This window comes from Taeniopygia guttata, chromosome 5 (genome assembly GCF_048771995.1).
Source record: "Taeniopygia guttata chromosome 5, bTaeGut7.mat, whole genome shotgun sequence".
NCBI lineage: Eukaryota > Metazoa > Chordata > Aves > Passeriformes > Estrildidae > Taeniopygia > Taeniopygia guttata.
In genome coordinates this window covers 12,067,850-12,082,801 of record NC_133030.1, presented here as the reverse complement: position 1 = coordinate 12,082,801, position 14,952 = coordinate 12,067,850, and the positions used below count along the sequence as shown (strand labels likewise).

Here is a 14,952-nt window from a genome sequence, read left to right as displayed (position 1 = left end):
CGAGGGGCAATGGGGGACACAGACATGTGGGGACACAGGTGACACGGGGACAGCCCGGGCAGGACGGCGGGACACAGGAGGACCCAGGGACACGAGGAACAGGGGACACAGGGAGGGACCCGAAGCCCCCCGGCCACGCCCGGGTGAGGTCCCGGCGGTGACCACGCCCCCTCCCACACGACCACGCCCCCTTCTCGTGACCACGCCCCCTGAGGGGCAAAGGCCGGGCAGAGCGCGCGCTCCGCCGCTCCCTCCCGCCGCTCGGCTGCCGCCGCCACGCCCCTTCCGAAGGACCAATCAGCGACAGAGGCGCACCCTTGATCCCGCCTTTACCTGCACTCGATTGGTCGGTGTCGGCGCTGGGGCGGGGCTACCGCGCGGGTGGGCGGAAGCGCGGCGCCCACGTGGTTCCTGCAGGGAGCCGCCGCCGGGTCCCGAACCGAGCGGGGCCGAGCCGGTCCAACGGGGCGGGTCCGAGCGGGGTCGGGCCCAGAGGGACCGCGATCGGGGCTGAATCCGAACGGGGCCGGTGCTGGCCGCCATGGATCCGCTGCGGGCTCAGCAGCTGGCGGCCGAACTGGAGGTTGAGATGATGGCCGACATGTATAATCGGTGAGGCCCGCCGGGAGGGAGCATTGGGGACGTTGGGATACCGTGGCCTGGGGGACACTAGCGCGTGTCAGAGGCAGTGGGGGACCCCGGGGTGCTGGGGTTGTAGGGGAGTGCGGGGGACCTAGGGGACACCCGGGAAATGGGGAAGGAAACCGGAGATGCCTGAGGATGTGGGACGGCGGGGGGTCCTAGGGGTGCCCGGGTGGCGATGATGGAGGATACTGGGCTTGTTGGGGTGCAGAGGCCGGGGTCCCGGTCGGTGAGGATGCGGGTACAGGAGATGTTGGGGTGCAAGGGCTGGGGATGCCGGGGATGGCGATAACGGGGGGTACGGGGGGTGCTGAGGTGCGGGGCTGGGTCCCGGGGGTGGTGATGGCGGGGTACAGGAGATGTTGGGGTGCGGGGTCGGGGTCCTGGGGGTGGCAATGGCGGGGTTCAGGGTGTGCTGGGGCGCGGGGCCGGGTCCCGGCTGGCGCGGGGCTCAGGCGCGGTGCGGTCCGTGCAGGATGACCCAGGCGTGCCACCGCAAGTGCGTCCCCCCGCACTACAAAGAGTCGGAGCTGTCCAAAGGGGAATGCGTGTGCCTGGATCGCTGCGTGGCCAAGTACCTGGAGGTGCACGAGCGGATGGGGAAGAAGCTGACGGAGCTGTCGCTGCAGGACGAGGAGCTGCTCAAGCGAATGCAGCAGGGCAGCGGCACTGCCTGAGCCCCCACCCGTCACCCCAATAAACCTGGGGCGTCTGCTGTGCTCCCCTCGCCCCCCAAACCCACCCTGTGGCCATGTGTTGGGGTACGTGCTGCCCGTGATTGCTTCTGGGAGCCTCCCTTGTTGTCCCCAGCTGCCATGTGCCGTGTCCTTGTGGGGGGCACCCAGGGGTTCCCCCCCCTAGCTGGGCCCAGCCCGTGTAATCCCCCGGATTAGGCAGAGCTGGGCTGAGCCCCTTGTAATCCCCAGTGGGGTGGGACAGGGCTCAGCCCCTCCCTGTCTGTCTGTGCTGGGGGTCACCAGAGGGGACAGCCAGGGGCCCTGCACAGGGACACTCCCAGAACACCCAGCCCTGTTTGAGGATACACAGATGGGACCACGTGGGGACAACCCAGGGCACCTCTGCCTGGGCAAAGACCACGTAGGGACAGCCAGAGACCACAGGGGAGGGGGCATGGGGACACTCACATGGGGACAGTCTGCACACACACAGATGGACACCCCCACACACCCCCAGGGGACACTTGGAGGGGACATGAACACCCAGCAAGTTACGCCTGCTGAAGGACACCCCACGCTGTGTGAGGGACACCTGCCGAGGGGCAGCCCGGGGTGCCACACGCCCAGAGGGACCGAGGGCAGGCGGTGGGCGCTGTCCCTGCGCCCGCAGCGTGTGCTCCATCTGTGTGCCAGCGCCTGCGGGAAGTGGGTCAGGCAGTGGGTGGCTCCGCGCCCCGCGGCTCCCGTGACACCCGCCGGCGCTCTGTGAGGGGTGCGGGGTGTCAGTGTCACGGGAGCCTGCGTGTCACTGGCTCCGCGGTGGCGCTGGGGGTGCTGGGGGGTGCGTGTGGCCGCACACCCCGCAGGGGGTCTCTGTCCGGCCCCCCTGCGGCGCCCTGCACGCCTCGCTGCCCTGCCACCCGCTGCTTGCATCAATATTTCAGGAGCAGCAGGCAGTGACCTGGAACGACAGTGGCCCACCCACAGCAGCCAGGCCCCGCTCTCCCAAAATAAGACCATTTTTAATAAATAATTTCCCACCTTTTGGTTCCTGTTGGGGGTTTTTCCCGCTCAGGATGGGAGGGGACCCCCTTCTGCATCCTGCGGCCCCCCCCCCTGCCCCCCGCTGGCTGTTCCCCACAGTTCTTGAGGCCTCCCCTGGGGAGAAACTGGGCACGGGCACCCTGAGGAGCCAGGACCCCCTGGGGCGCCGAGGGGGGCTCAGAGTCGGGGCAGGATCAGAGCCACGAGGGGCAGGAGGACGGGGGGCCGGTGGGGCATGGCGGCGGCCATGGGGGCACAGGGGTCATGGGGGCAGCTGGCGTCCTCGGGGGGCCCACGGGAGTCACGGGACGGAGGGGGTGGCCGGGGCTGGGGTCCCCGCAGGTCGTGGGGGGGCAGCCCGTCGCGGTAGAAGGCGGAGGGCGGCGCGGCCGGGAGTGTGCCGGGCCGACCCAACGCCCGCCCCGGGGTGCCCATCACCGCCACCCCATTGCCAGCGCCGCCGTTGCCATCTTCCATCTCCTCATCGTCGTCGTCGTCCTCGGGGCAGGCGTCGAAGTCTTTGGGGCGGAGGTGGCGCAGGTCGGTGCCGCGGCGGTGCGGGGGGCTGGCGCAGGGCACCGGGGAGCTGGAGACGCGCGTGCGGCGGAACCAGGCCCAGAGCGGGCGCGCTCGGCAGTCGCAGGCCCAGGGGTTGGCGTTGAGGCGCAGGAACTGCAGCGAGGGCAGCGCGGCCAGCGGGTCCCCGGGCAGGGCCACCAGGCTGTTGTTGAACAGGTAGAGGATGGTGAGGCGTGCCAGCCCCCCGAAGGCGCGGCGGTGGATGGCTGCCAGCCGGTTGGCGTGCAGCAGCAGGCGGTCCAGGCTCGACAGCCCCCGGAAGACGCCCTCCGACAGCGCCCGCAGCCGGTTGCCGTGCAGGAAGAGGTGGCTCAGGTTAGCCAGGTCGGCAAAGAGGTCGTCCTGTGGGGAATAAGAGAGGGGTGGGTGTGGGGTGGGGTTCCACCGTGCTGTTCTCTGGCCCTGCCTGGTGGGCATCAGCTGGAGAGCCGCTGGTGTGGGCCCAAAAGAGCCCTGGCGCAGGTCCTAGTCCTGCCAGCATCGCCCGTCACCCTCTCCTGTGTCCCTGCTCCGTGAGCATCATGCAAGACCTTGTCCCACATCCTTGCCACGCTGGTGTCACCCTTGGTCCTGCCCCACGGCCATCACCCTGCTGCCTCAGCATCTCCTGTCTTGGCCGACATTTTGGCCGTGTCAGCACCACCTTGTGCCACATGCTGTCTACGTGGCTTGTCACCCGTCACCCTGCCCAGTCCCACCTCTGCGCCCCGGGGGCATCGCCCAACACCCCACCTCACCCACCTGGAGGTAGAGCAGCCCGTTCTCCTGCAGGTAGAGGTACTGGAGGCTGCGGAGACCGCGGAAGATGCCGCTGGGCAGGTTGGCCAGCCGGCACCGGTACAGGTGCAGGGCCTGGAGGCGGTGGAGGCCGTGGAAGGTGTCGGGGGCCAGGACGCGGAGGTGCGGGTTGTCACCCAGGTCGAGCTCCTCCAGGGCGGGCAGGTGGCGGAAGGTGCCCGGCTGGATGGAGGAGATGTTGTTGGAGTAGAGCCAGAGGGTGACGGTGCTGGGCCCGAAGGTGCCCGCCCGCAGCGCCCCGATGACGTTGTTCTGCAGGAAGAGGCGGCGGGCGCCGGGCGGGAGCCCCGCGGGCACCGAGGAGAAGTTGTTGGCCTGGCAGCTGACGGTGGGCGGCGAGACGTAGCAGGTGCAGAGCGCGGGGCAGGCGGGAGCCCCGCCGGGCACCCACACCAGCGCCGCCAGCAGCAGCAGGGCCGCCGGGCGCCCGCCTGAGGGCACAGCGGGGCGTCAGCGCGGGGCACCGCGCCTCCCCGACCCCGCGCCGCCCGCCCCGCAGCCCCCAGAGCCCCCCGGGGCCGTGCCCACCCCACCAAGCCACGGGTCCTTAGGAGGTCCTGATCATTCCATAGGACTGGGCACCCCGAGAGGTCTCCAGGACTGTACCCACCCTTAGGGCCATGGGTGCCCAGGAGAACCCCAAGGTCATGACAACCCCGTAGGGCTGGGCACTCCTAGAAGCCCTTCAAAGCCACGCCAGCTCCACAGGGCCGTGGTTCCCCAGGACAGCGCCAAGGTCATCGCTCGCTGTAGGGCTGCACACCCCGAGGTGGGGAACTGTGCCCACCCACAGGGCCATGGCCCCCAGGAGGCCCCTGAGGGTCATGCCTCCCCAGGGATCCCCCCAAGGCCATGCCCACCCACAGGGGCCAAGGTCTCCCAGGAGATCCCGAGGACCACAGACCCCTGGGAGAATCCCAAGGTCATGACACGCAATAGCACCGAGCACCCCTTGAAGCCCCCAGACCCACATCAGCCCTCAGGACTGTGGTCCCCAGAGACCCCCCCCAGCGCTGTGCTGCTGCACAACACCAAGGCTGGGCACCCCAAAAAGTGGCTGTGCACCTGCGACCTTCTGGGGCTGTTCCTGCTACTGGGGCCACGCTCCTCAGGGACCCCCAAAGCTCCCTGACCCCTCCTGCTATAGCCACACTCCCATGGGACCGTGCCTGCCCCACGGTCCACCAGAACCCCTCAGAGGGACACAGACCCCTGGGACCCCCCTCACCCCAGTCTGGGGGGGGGGTCCGTGCCCCCTCCCCAAACGGGGCGGTGCCACGTGCGCGCGTGCCGCGGCCACGTGTGGGGCGGGGCACGCGTGGGCGCGGGCTGACGACACGCGCCGCCGCTCCGGGTGTTCAGCATCCCCCCCTTCTCCCCCCCCCCCCCACCCGTGTCCATCCCCCCCTCAGGCTGCAACCCGAGAGCTTCATCCATAATTCAGCCCGGCGGCCTGGATCCACGCCCGGGGATGCGTGGATGCGCCCAGTCGCCGCTACCGGGGGAGGGGAGAGGAAGGAGGGGGGCGGTGGGACCCTCCGGTGCATCGGAGGTCACACCGGAGCTGCACCGAGGGGTCCCACCGCCCCCTTCTCTCCCTTCCCCTCTGCCGGTGCTCCACCAGTTGGGGGGGTACCCACCCCCCACCCACCCACGGAGGCGTCCGGCGCATCTGCTCAGCGCCGCCCCCCTCCCCCGGCGCCCCGTGCCGGCGTGCGCCCCCCACCCGCGTCCCATCTGTCACTCCCCCACGCCGCGGGCTGACTCAGTTGGGAGCTGAAGTCACCGGTTCTCAGCTTCCCCCCCCCCCGGGTGCCAAACCCCCCCACCCCGCTACTTGCGGGTACCCCACAGACCCGCGGCACCCACCCGTGGCGTGACCCGGGCGCTCCTGGCTCCCCGCGGTGCCCACATGGGGCAACCGTGGGGCGTCTCCACGCCGGACTGGGGGTGCAGGGGTACCGCGTACCCCCTGGGTCGTGGGGCACACCCCGCTGGGCATCGTGGGGTACCCCCACTCCGGGCTGGGGGTCTTGGGGTGTCACCGGGCAGCCGGTGGATCTTGGAGCGCCCAGAAGCCGGGCTATGCACGCCGATGCTGCACGGGGTGTGCCGGGGTTCGTGGGGCACCCCCACGCTGCCCCGGGGGGCCCGGGGTGGCAGCGAGTACCCACGTGTCACGGGGCACTCCCACACCGGGCTGGGGGTCCCGGGGTGGCACCGGCTACCCCGTGGGTCATGAGACAGCCGCACCTCGGGCTGGGCTGGCAGCGGGCACCGCGTGGGTCGGGGGCACCCTCGCGTCGGGCAGCCGGGGGTCGCGGGGGGCTCAACCTGGGGTGCCCCGGGACTGCGCCCCCACGCCGGGCCGTGCGTCCCGGGGCGGCCCCGGGGTCCCCGCGCACCGGGGGCTCCCGACTCACCCCGGGGCACCCGCACCCCGAGCTCCGCGGGGCGCCCCGAGCCGGGACCGAGGTCTCCGGGTGGCACCCCAGGCTTCACCCGACACCCGTGGGACCCCGCCCGACCCCGCGCCTACCTGGGGGCAGGTCCCGAGCCGTGGGGGGCCGCATGGCGGGGCGGCCGCTCAGGCGCTGCCCACCCGCGGGGTCATGGCCGGTGCCGGGGGGGGCTGCTCGCCCCCGTCGCCCCCGCCGCGCCGCCGGGAGCAGCAGCCGCCGCCGCCCCGGGGCATGGCACGGGTGGGCTCGGGCTCGGGCACGGGTGGGCTCGGCGCGGCGCTGCCCGCGGCTCCGTGGGGCTGAGCCCTCCCCGCGCCGCGCCTTATCCCGGGGCGGCCGCTCCGCCCCCCGCGCCGGCCCCGCCGTTTAACCCTTCCCGGGCTGGCCCGCCCCAGGCGGGACAGGGGTGGGCACAGGGACTCCCGGCGGGGACAGCGGGGACAGCGGGGGATGCGCAGCGGGCGCCCATGGGGGACACGCCCTGCGCGACTCAGATGGGGACTCCCAACGGGGACACGCGGCTGCGATGGGTTCCCCCACGGGGAAGGGACGCAGGGCTCGCGTGGGGAGCTGTGAGCGCGGGACACGGAGGGTGGTCTCCGTCCGTCCGTCCGTCCGTCCGTCCCTCCCCCCGTCCCACCATCCCTGGACCGGAGCCGGGCTTTGGTGCCCCCGTGGACGGCGGGACCTCGCGGGGGCCGCCCCCGGGGTGGGTGCGGCGGGCCCGGGAGCCCCGCACCCAGCGAGCCGCCGGGAGGACGCGGGGGGCGGTGGTCCGCGCACCCACGCGGGACCGCGACGCTGTTCGCGGTGCCGGGCCGGCGCTGTCCGTGGTGCCGTCGCGGCGCCGCCCGGCCCGGGGCAGAGCGGGTGGCGGCGGTACGGGATGCACCGGCCCCGCGCGGGCCCCACGCCGGTGCCGCGCGTGGGGGGGGGAACGCGTGGCCGCGCGGGCTGCGGCGGCACCGGCACCGGCTGGCACCGGCGCGTGTTTGCGGCGCCGTCTCCGGCGAGCGAAATGCCACAAGCTGGTGCGGCGGCAGCCGTGGGAGGGGGCGTGGGCGGCGCGGGGCTGACTCAGGGGCCGCCATCCGCTCCCCCCACCCGTGCCCCCTGCCCGGCCGCGGAACCCCCGGCCGGACACCGCGGATCGGGGCAGGGCAGGGGAACCAGCCCGGGAGGGGCTCTGGGTGCTGGTGCCCACCCGCCTGGGGGGCTGCGGACGGGGTGGGTAGGGAGGGGATGGACAGACGGACGGACGGATGGATGGATGAAAGTAGGGGGCAGGTGGGTGGACAGAGAGGTGGACGATGGATTGATGGACAGGTGGACAGACAGATGATGGAGAACATCTGGAGATGGGGTGGATGAATGGAGAGATGGGTGAAGGATGGGGAGGACAGACAGATGGACAGGCGGAGGGAAGCGGTGGTAATGGGCAGCTGGATGGTTGTGGGACAGATGGATGGGATGGATAGAGTTGTGATGGGAAGGGGACAGATGGACAGGTGACAGACCGATGATGGACAGATGGATGGGTGACAGACAGATGGATGGGTGATGGACAGATGGACGGGTGATGAACAGACAGAAGGGCAGCTGGCAGAGCAGATGAGAGGCAGCAGCAGTGGGGACAGGTGGGGACAGACCAGGCAGCAAGCACTGGTGGATGGACAGAGAGACAGAGGAGAGGATGTGGCCAAGGGCAGGGTGACAGGAGGGACAGCAGTAACCTGGGCAGGGAGAAGGCAGGGAGTGGGGGACGAGGGACAGGCAGGGGACACAGCACAACACAGCAGAGTGGCATGGGAATGGCTCTGGGATGGCGCAGCTAGAGTGACCCAGGGATAGCCCAAGGGTAGTCCTGGGGTGTCCAGGAATGGCCTAAGGGGTGACCCAAGCGTCACTGAAAACTGGCCCAAGAGGGACCAAAAGGGCGATCCAAGGTGGCCCGAGGGCGGCGCCAGCAGGAGCGCCTCTTGGGGACAACAGGTGAGATGTCACACCTGGAGATGGAGGGGGGCACCCGCGGGGGGCGTAAGGGCGGCACCGGGGGAGGGCTCCGTGCCGGGACGGCCCCTCCTGGGCGGACCCACGGGTGACCGGGGCCGCTCCGCCGAGGCCGCCTCCGCGCCCCCGAACCGCCGGGCCCGGGGGCGGGGCCCGGCCAGACCCGGCAGCTCCGCTCCGCCCGCAGCGGCGGGGGGGCCGGGAGGGGCCGCGGCACCGGGGACACCGGGAGCATCGGAAACGCCGGGAGCACCGGGGCGGGGAGAGCCCGGTCCCCTCCCCGCCGGGCCGGGCGGGAGGCGGGTGAGCGGCGCGGGGATGCGGCGGGAGGAGCCGCGGGGCGCGGAGGGGCCCGGATGGCCACGGAGCGGCGGCGGGAGGGCGTTGTGACCGGGACGGGAGGGCCCGGGAGAGGGGGCACCGAGGGCCCTGGGCCGTGGCCTGCGGGACCGGGCTCGGCGTGGACGCGATGCGGATGTCCGGGGTGCCCGGGGCGGTGCCGCGGTTCGCGTGGCCGAGCGGCGGAACCGCTTCTGCCCCGGGGCCGTGGGGGAGGCTCGGGGGGCCGGCACGGCGGGGACCCACGGCTGCCCATCCCCGGGACCACGCGTGTGTCCCCCCGCCACACGTGTGCGGTACAAGCCCCGCGGCCGGGGCCGCTCCGTGGGGCGCGGGCGGTGCCACCCCGGGACACGCGTCCTGCAGGGGGCAGCGGGGTGGGGGGCGCGCCCAGCCCTATGGCAGCCCCCGGGGGTCCTGTGACCCCACCCGCCCCCACCACGGCCCGGTGGGAGCTGGGGGGACACAGCAGGGACAGAGGGGACACTCACTGATGCTGCTCCCTCGTGGAGGGCTCACCAGGGCTCCGTGGGGCTCACCACCGTGTGGCTGGCAGAGACTACGTGTCCCGGGACATCCCAGTCAGGCCAGTGGCTGACACCCCTAGTGAATGGCTCGGGGTGCCCCAGACAGTGACCCCCATGTATCAGGGAGCCCCGGTGTCTCCCAGCTGCTGTAACACCCCCAGTCTGTAATCTTTTTGGCCACTCAGGTGGCTAAAAATAGTACAGGTCCCCCCGGGCCGGCCCCACCCGGCTCTGTCCGGGTTAATCTTCAGCTGCTGGTCACTGTAATGAGGCCTCATTACCTGACATCGCAGCAGGCAGGGCACTGGGACAGGGACGGCTCTGGGCAGTGACACGGTGACAGGGGCTCGGAGCAGCACAGCCAGGCTGTGTGTGGGGGAGGGAGGTGGGGGGACACGAAGGACAGTGAACTGGGGGTGACGTGGCCTTGATGGCCTTGTCACGCAGCTGTGGGTCGCGGGGGAGTCCCAGCAGCTGGTGTTCCCAGGGTTGTGTTGTCAGCCCCAGCATGGTGACAGTCCTCAGTGCACTGCAGTGCTTGGGGTAGCAATGTCCCCAGGAGACATGTCATGGTCCCCAGCAGTGGGAGGGGATTCCTGGAGACATGACAGGATCCCCCAGGGGGTGGCAGGGTCCTAGAGACGTGACAGTGTCCCTGAGAGCTGTGCCAGGGTCTCCAAGGGAGGGCCCAGGGGCTGTGCTGGGGCCCTGCGGGGTGTGTCACTGTCCCCTGCAGCGTGCCTGTGTCCCCAGGGGCTGTGCCAGCATCTCCAGGGATTGTGCCAGTTTCCCAAGCACTGTGCCAGGCCCCGGGGGAGCTTGTGTTGGTGTCCTCGGGGGGGTTGCCAATGTCCCCAGGGGCTGTGCCAGCGTCACCAGGAAGAGTGCCAGTTTCCCAAGGGCTGTGCCAGGTCCCCAGCAGGGTGCTGGTGTCCCTGGGGTGAGGTGTGTTGTTGTGGTGTCCCCAGTGCTCACACCAGGGTGTGCAGCATCGTGCCAGTGTCCCGTGGCTGTGCCAGGTCCCCTGGGGATGCTGGTGTCCCTGGGAGGATGTTGGTGTTCCCAGGGTTGTGTTGTCACCAGAACACGCACTTGGATGCCCAACAGCGTGCCAGCATCCCCAGAGTTGTGCCAGGTCCTGGGCCAGGCTGGCTCGGGGCAATAGGGACAGCACAGGGGGGTCCTGGCACAGTGAGGGGACCGAGCCCCCATCGGGGGGCCCGAGGCACTATCGGGGACTGCCATCCTGGGGACCCCGCCTGTGCTCCCGGGAGATTAGGGGGGAGGCACTGGGGTGCAGAGGTGCGTCCCAGCCGTGCTGCCGGGGTTCAAACTCTGCGGTGGCGGTGAAGGTGACGGTGACAACAGGAGGGCCTGGCCTCGTGCAGGTGGGTGAGGGGTGCAGGACGGGAGTCAGCAGGCACAGTCGTGTGTGCATGCCTGTAAGCCTGTGTGTGTGCCTGCTAACAGCTGTGTGTGTGTGCTTATAAATGTGTGTGTGTGCTTATAAATGTGTGTGTGTGACTATAAATGTGTGTGTGTGCTTATAAATGTGTGTGTGTGCCCACAAACCTGGGTGTGCCCCTGCAAATCTGTTTGTCAATGGCCATGTGCCAAATGTCAACAGCTGTCCCCATGTGTGCGAGCCCTGGCTGCTGCAGGGCCCTGCCCTGTGCCCTGGCACATGGGGGGACACTGGTGCTAGCCGCTGTGGCCAGGGACAAGGGACAGTGGCCTTTGCCCAGGTGGCCACGTGCACCCCAGGTGTCCCTGTGCCCCCTGTGGGTGCCAGCATGGTGTGACGCCTGGCCTTTGTCATCCACAGGCTCGGCAAAGACGCCCCAGGCTGGTGACAGCCCGGGCCAGTGGCGGCCTGGGCAGGGGACATGGCGGGGGGCGCGGGGCTGGCCAAGCGCCTGGGGACCCTCCTGTCAGGGCTGCTGGAGTGCGGCGCCTTCTGCGGCATCATCTTCGGCTGGGCCTCCCTCGTCTTCGTCCTCAAGGACCTGGGCTACTTCGAGGGGCTGTGCCAGCCCTCCGCCACCCCCGGCCCCAACTTCACCCTGGGGTCTGGTATGGACCCGCTCCTGTCCCCATGGTCCCCTGACTCGTGACCCCACTGTCCTGATGCCCCGTGCTGTCCCATGTCCCCGTTGTGCCTGTGCCTTTGCTGTCTGCAGTGTCCCGATGCCCTGCAGTGCTCTGTGTCCCCACTGTCTCCAAGCCCATGTGCCTACTGTCCCCCAGTCCATGTCTCTGGTATCATCGTGGCCGTGGTGTCCCCACATGCCCGGTGTCCCCTGCATCTCTGCTGACTCGTGTCCCCGGGTGCCTGCGTCCCCACGCCCGTGCTATTCCCGGTGTCCCCATGCCCCACCTGTGGCCGTTCCCAGACTGCAGCAGGCAGGATGAGCAGTTCTCCCTGGTCTTCACCATCGGCTCCTTCATGAACAACTTCATGACCTTCCCCATGGGCATCGTCTTTGACCGCTTCGGCACCACGGCCGCGCGCCTCATCGCCATGTGAGCCCTGCGCCGGGGGGACACGGGGGACAGGGCTGGGGGGCAACTGAGGACAGGGGGTTGTTGGGGTGGCCTGGCTCCCAAAGGGCTGGGTAGGGGAATCACCTGGGATTGCCAGGATCCCGTTCCCACGTGTCACCGCTGTCCCCTTTAGCTCCCTCTACACTGGTGGGACCCTGCTCGTCGCCTTCTCCACCCCAGGTGAGACCCAGGGGGTCCCCAGCCCTGGGGGGGACCTATTGGGTGACCCCTGTCCCCACTGACCCCTGTGTCCCAGAGCTGGCGATGCTGCTCTTCCCGGCCATGTCCATGCTGTCGGTGGGTGGCATCCTCCTCATCCTCACCAACATGCAGGTGGGTTCCCCCTGCACCCTGACACCCATGTGGTGGTCACCTGCCCGACACCCACCCTGCTGGCACGGGAGGGCTCTGACGGCACACAGGGCTCTCTCGGTGCCAGGTGGGGAACCTGTTTGGGAACTACCGCTCCATCATCATCACCCTCTACAACGGGGCCTTCGACTCCTCCTCCGCCGTCTTCCTCATCGTCAAGGTGGGTGCAAGGGACGCGGCAGTGGTGGCAGGGGAGGACAGAGCTGGGAACAGCTGGGTCACATCTACAGACATATTGGGGACACAGCTGAGTCACTGCTGTGGCCACCTATGGGAACACACCTAGGCCCTGAGCAGCTGGCCGGTGGCAGCCTGTCTCTCTCTGTCCCTGACTCCGTCCTTGTCCCCAGCTGCTGTACGAGCACGGGCTGTCCCTGCGGGCCATGTTCCTCTTCCTGGCAGCCTGCAGCGCCTGGCACCTCCTGCGCACCCTCTTCCTGATGCCGCGCAGCCGCATCCCCTACCCGCTGCCCCCCGATTACAACTACGGGTACGGGGGGGCTGCCTGCGCCCTGCCGGGGCTCTGGGGAGAGAGTGGCTGGGTCCCACCCTGCGGGCAGCGGGTCCTGTCCCCTGGGCAGGTCTGGCCCCAGCAGGGGGACACAGGGTGACGGAGGCCCTGCCGCAGGCTGCGGTGCCGGGGCCGTTCCCGCTCCTACCGAAGCCGCAAGGACAAGCAGCCCCCGGGAGAGGCTGGAGCCGAGGAGACACCCCTGGAACCGCCCGTAACTCGAGGTGCCGGTGCGGAGGGGGGATCTGCTCGGTGGGGTGGGGCTGGTATTTGGGGAGGGCGTGACCGGGTGGGCGTGACCACAGCTGGCAGTGGGCAGGGCTATGTAAATTAAGGGTGTGGCTTGATGAGATGTGTATTACATATACAAATAAGTGGGTGTGGCCTTCCGATGGATGGGCGCGGCTATTGATGGGCGCGGCTGGAGGACGGCTGGGATATGCAAATAAAAGCGCTGGGTGTGGCAGTGGCCAAAAGGTGGGCACGGTGACACCTCTGAATGGGCAGGGTCATACCGGCGGCTGTGAGGCCCCAGTGGGTGACAGGGACAAGTGTGGGTGCGGCCTGGGGGGGTTGTGTCTGTATGTGCCCTGCCCTGACACCTGCACAGGTGGGGACGCCACCGGGACGCCGTTCCGGGCCTGCGCCTGCTCCTGGCTGTTCGCCTGGCACGTCGCCTGGCTCTCGGTGATGCAGCTGCGGCATTACCTGTTCATCGGCACCCTCAACCCGCAGCTCGAGCACCTGGCGGGGGGGGACCACACCATGGGTAAGGCATCGCGGCGAGGGGGACATGGCAGGGACCCCCAGGGCCGGCCCCGCCCGCCTGACGCTGTCCCTCCGCAGTGAGCACCTACACCAACGCCTTCGCCTTCACCCAGCTCTGCGGGGTGCTCTGCGCCCCCTGGAACGGCCTCATCCTCGACCGGCACAAGAGGGGAAAAGCCCCCCGCCCTGAGGGTAACTGTCCCCCCAGCCCACCCCACCCCACGGCAGCTGAGCCCCCAGCCCCACTGCCTGCGGGTAGTTAACCCCCATGGCCCTGCACCCCAAGCAGAAGCGCTCTTTGGCCCCGCACTATGGGGGTAACCACTCCTCCCAGTCCTGTGCTCCCTGTCCCGTGTGTCCTCATTGCTGCCACCAGCAACTGGAGAAGGGACACGGCGGGCCGTGCCCCCATGCCGTGCCCCCCATGCCCACAGGGACCCTGGCCGCGCTGGCAGATCTGCGGTCGGCGGTGCTGTCGCTGGTGGTGACGGTGGCACTGTGCCTGCTGTTCTCTGTGTTTGCCGCCCTGCCTGTCCTGCCTGCCCAGTTTGGCACCTTCGTGCTGCAGGTCATCAGCCGCTCCTTCCTGTACGGTGGCAATGCCGCCTTCCTGGCCATCGCGTGAGTGGGGACAGCCACGGCCACGGAGGGTTCAGGGTGGCAGGGCATGGTGGCACCCTTGTTGTGGGTGTGACGGGGGCAGACTGGGTGCCATGGTCAGGGTGGGGTGGCAGGGGATGGCGGTGGGGCTGCAGGGTGGCAGACGCGGTGGAGGTGTCAGGGGACAGGGGACTGGGGTGGGGCTGTCAGGGCTCAGGAGGGGGCCAGGGTGGGGTGGCAGGAGGTGCCCGCTGGTGACGTGGGTGCCTGGCAGGTTCCCCCCGCAGCACTTCGGGAAGCTCTACGGGCTGGCCATGGCACTGTCAGCGCTGGTGGCCCTGCTGCAGTACCCCTGTGTCGCCCTGGTGCAGGGGCCGCTCCAGGGGGACCCTTTCTATGTGAGTGTGCCCTGTGGGCCCCCCGAGTGAGGGCTGGGGGGCTGCTCCACGGGGAAATGGGGGTCCTTGCCCTGGGAGGGAAGGGAGCTTGCCACATGGGGAAATGGGGGTCTCATCCCTTGGGAAAATGGGGATCCTGGTGCTGCCCGTGTGAAAATGGGGATCCTGCCCCATACGGAAATGGGGACGCTGCCCCAGGAGGGATGGAATCCTTCCCACAGGAGTGGCGGGGTCTTATGCCATGAAAAATGGGGGTCCTGCACCAGAGAGGGATGGGTGTCCTGCTCCTGGGGAAATGGAGGTGCCCCAAGTGTCCTGGCCTAACAGAGGGGATGGGGGGAGGACTCCCCAGACCCCTGCCCTGACAATCTTCCCCTCCACAGATGAACTTGGGGCTCATTGCCGTGGTGCTGGTGGCCTTTGTCAGCCCCGTGGTGGTTGCCCGCGAGTGCCAGCGGCGAGCCAAGGAGCTGGGGATGGCTGGCACACCCCTGGCAGCCCCCCCTGGCACTGAGATCCACGCCGAGACCCCTCACTGAGCCTCACACCCAGAGCATCATTTTTGTAGCAGCCTGGGGGTGCTGTGCCAGTGGGGTGGGGGGGGGTGTTGGGCATAATAAACATCACTGCCCCCTCCACTTGCTGTGCTGTCCCCACGAGTCCCCAGCCCCGTCCCCAGCC

At 69.6% G+C, this 14,952-nt stretch overlaps 3 protein-coding genes across 5 annotated transcripts; 2 read left to right on the top strand and 1 right to left on the bottom strand.

Moving 5' to 3' along the window:
* Positions 1-387: 387 nt before the first annotated feature.
* TIMM10 (translocase of inner mitochondrial membrane 10) lies at positions 388-1,383 on the top strand. Its single transcript, NM_001245348.2, is given in 2 exon segments — positions 388-612; positions 1,118-1,383. Coding segments are annotated over 2 exon segments (273 nt in total). The 5' UTR covers positions 388-541; the 3' UTR covers positions 1,320-1,383.
* Positions 1,384-2,322: 939 nt separating this feature from the next.
* On the bottom strand, positions 2,323-6,541 carry RTN4RL2 (reticulon 4 receptor like 2). The gene is made up of 3 exons (XM_030273656.4): positions 6,280-6,541; positions 3,684-4,171; positions 2,323-3,284 (listed from the first exon to the last, which is right to left on the bottom strand). Exons 1-3 carry the CDS (start codon positions 6,311-6,313, stop codon positions 2,541-2,543), a joined length of 1,266 nt encoding a protein of 421 aa, XP_030129516.4. The 5' UTR covers positions 6,314-6,541; the 3' UTR covers positions 2,323-2,540.
* A 1,814-nt stretch (positions 6,542-8,355) lies between these two features.
* SLC43A3 (solute carrier family 43 member 3) lies at positions 8,356-14,909 on the top strand. Of its 3 annotated transcripts, none has more exons than XM_032748599.3 (13): positions 8,356-8,515; positions 10,904-11,151; positions 11,472-11,601; positions 11,756-11,802; positions 11,879-11,955; positions 12,062-12,154; positions 12,345-12,484; positions 12,623-12,729; positions 13,116-13,274; positions 13,352-13,465; positions 13,708-13,894; positions 14,148-14,271; positions 14,655-14,909. In XM_032748599.3, exons 2-13 carry the CDS (start codon positions 10,965-10,967, stop codon positions 14,808-14,810), a joined length of 1,521 nt encoding a protein of 506 aa, XP_032604490.3. In that variant the 5' UTR covers positions 8,356-8,515; positions 10,904-10,964; the 3' UTR covers positions 14,811-14,909. The 3 variants fall into 3 exon arrangements, with proteins under 3 accessions (XP_032604490.3, XP_041572420.2, XP_041572421.2); XM_041716486.2 differs by having other exon boundaries at positions 12,623-12,735; XM_041716487.2 differs by lacking the exon at positions 8,356-8,515 and adding an exon at positions 10,240-10,466 and having other exon boundaries at positions 12,623-12,735.
* Positions 14,910-14,952: the final 43 nt, after the last annotated feature.

Excerpts from the sequence above, each read along its gene's own strand:
- SLC43A3 (XM_041716486.2), top strand. The coding sequence starts at position 10,965 with ATGGCGGGGGGCGCGGGGCTGGCCAAGCGCCTGGGGACCCTCCTGTCA. Across the intron at positions 11,602-11,755 it reads GCCGCGCGCCTCATCGCCAT|CTCCCTCTACACTGGTGGGA; the intron begins GTGAGCCCTGCG and ends TGTCCCCTTTAG. Across the intron at positions 13,466-13,707 it reads AAAAGCCCCCCGCCCTGAGG|GGACCCTGGCCGCGCTGGCA; the intron begins GTAACTGTCCCC and ends CCATGCCCACAG.
- RTN4RL2 (XM_030273656.4), bottom strand. The coding sequence starts at position 6,313 with ATGCGGCCCCCCACGGCTCGGGACCTGCCCCCAG. Across the intron at positions 4,172-6,279 it reads GGCTCGGGACCTGCCCCCAG|GCGGGCGCCCGGCGGCCCTG; the intron begins GTAGGCGCGGGG and ends CTGTGCCCTCAG. Across the intron at positions 3,285-3,683 it reads ACGGGCTGCTCTACCTCCAG|GACGACCTCTTTGCCGACCT; the intron begins GTGGGTGAGGTG and ends TATTCCCCACAG.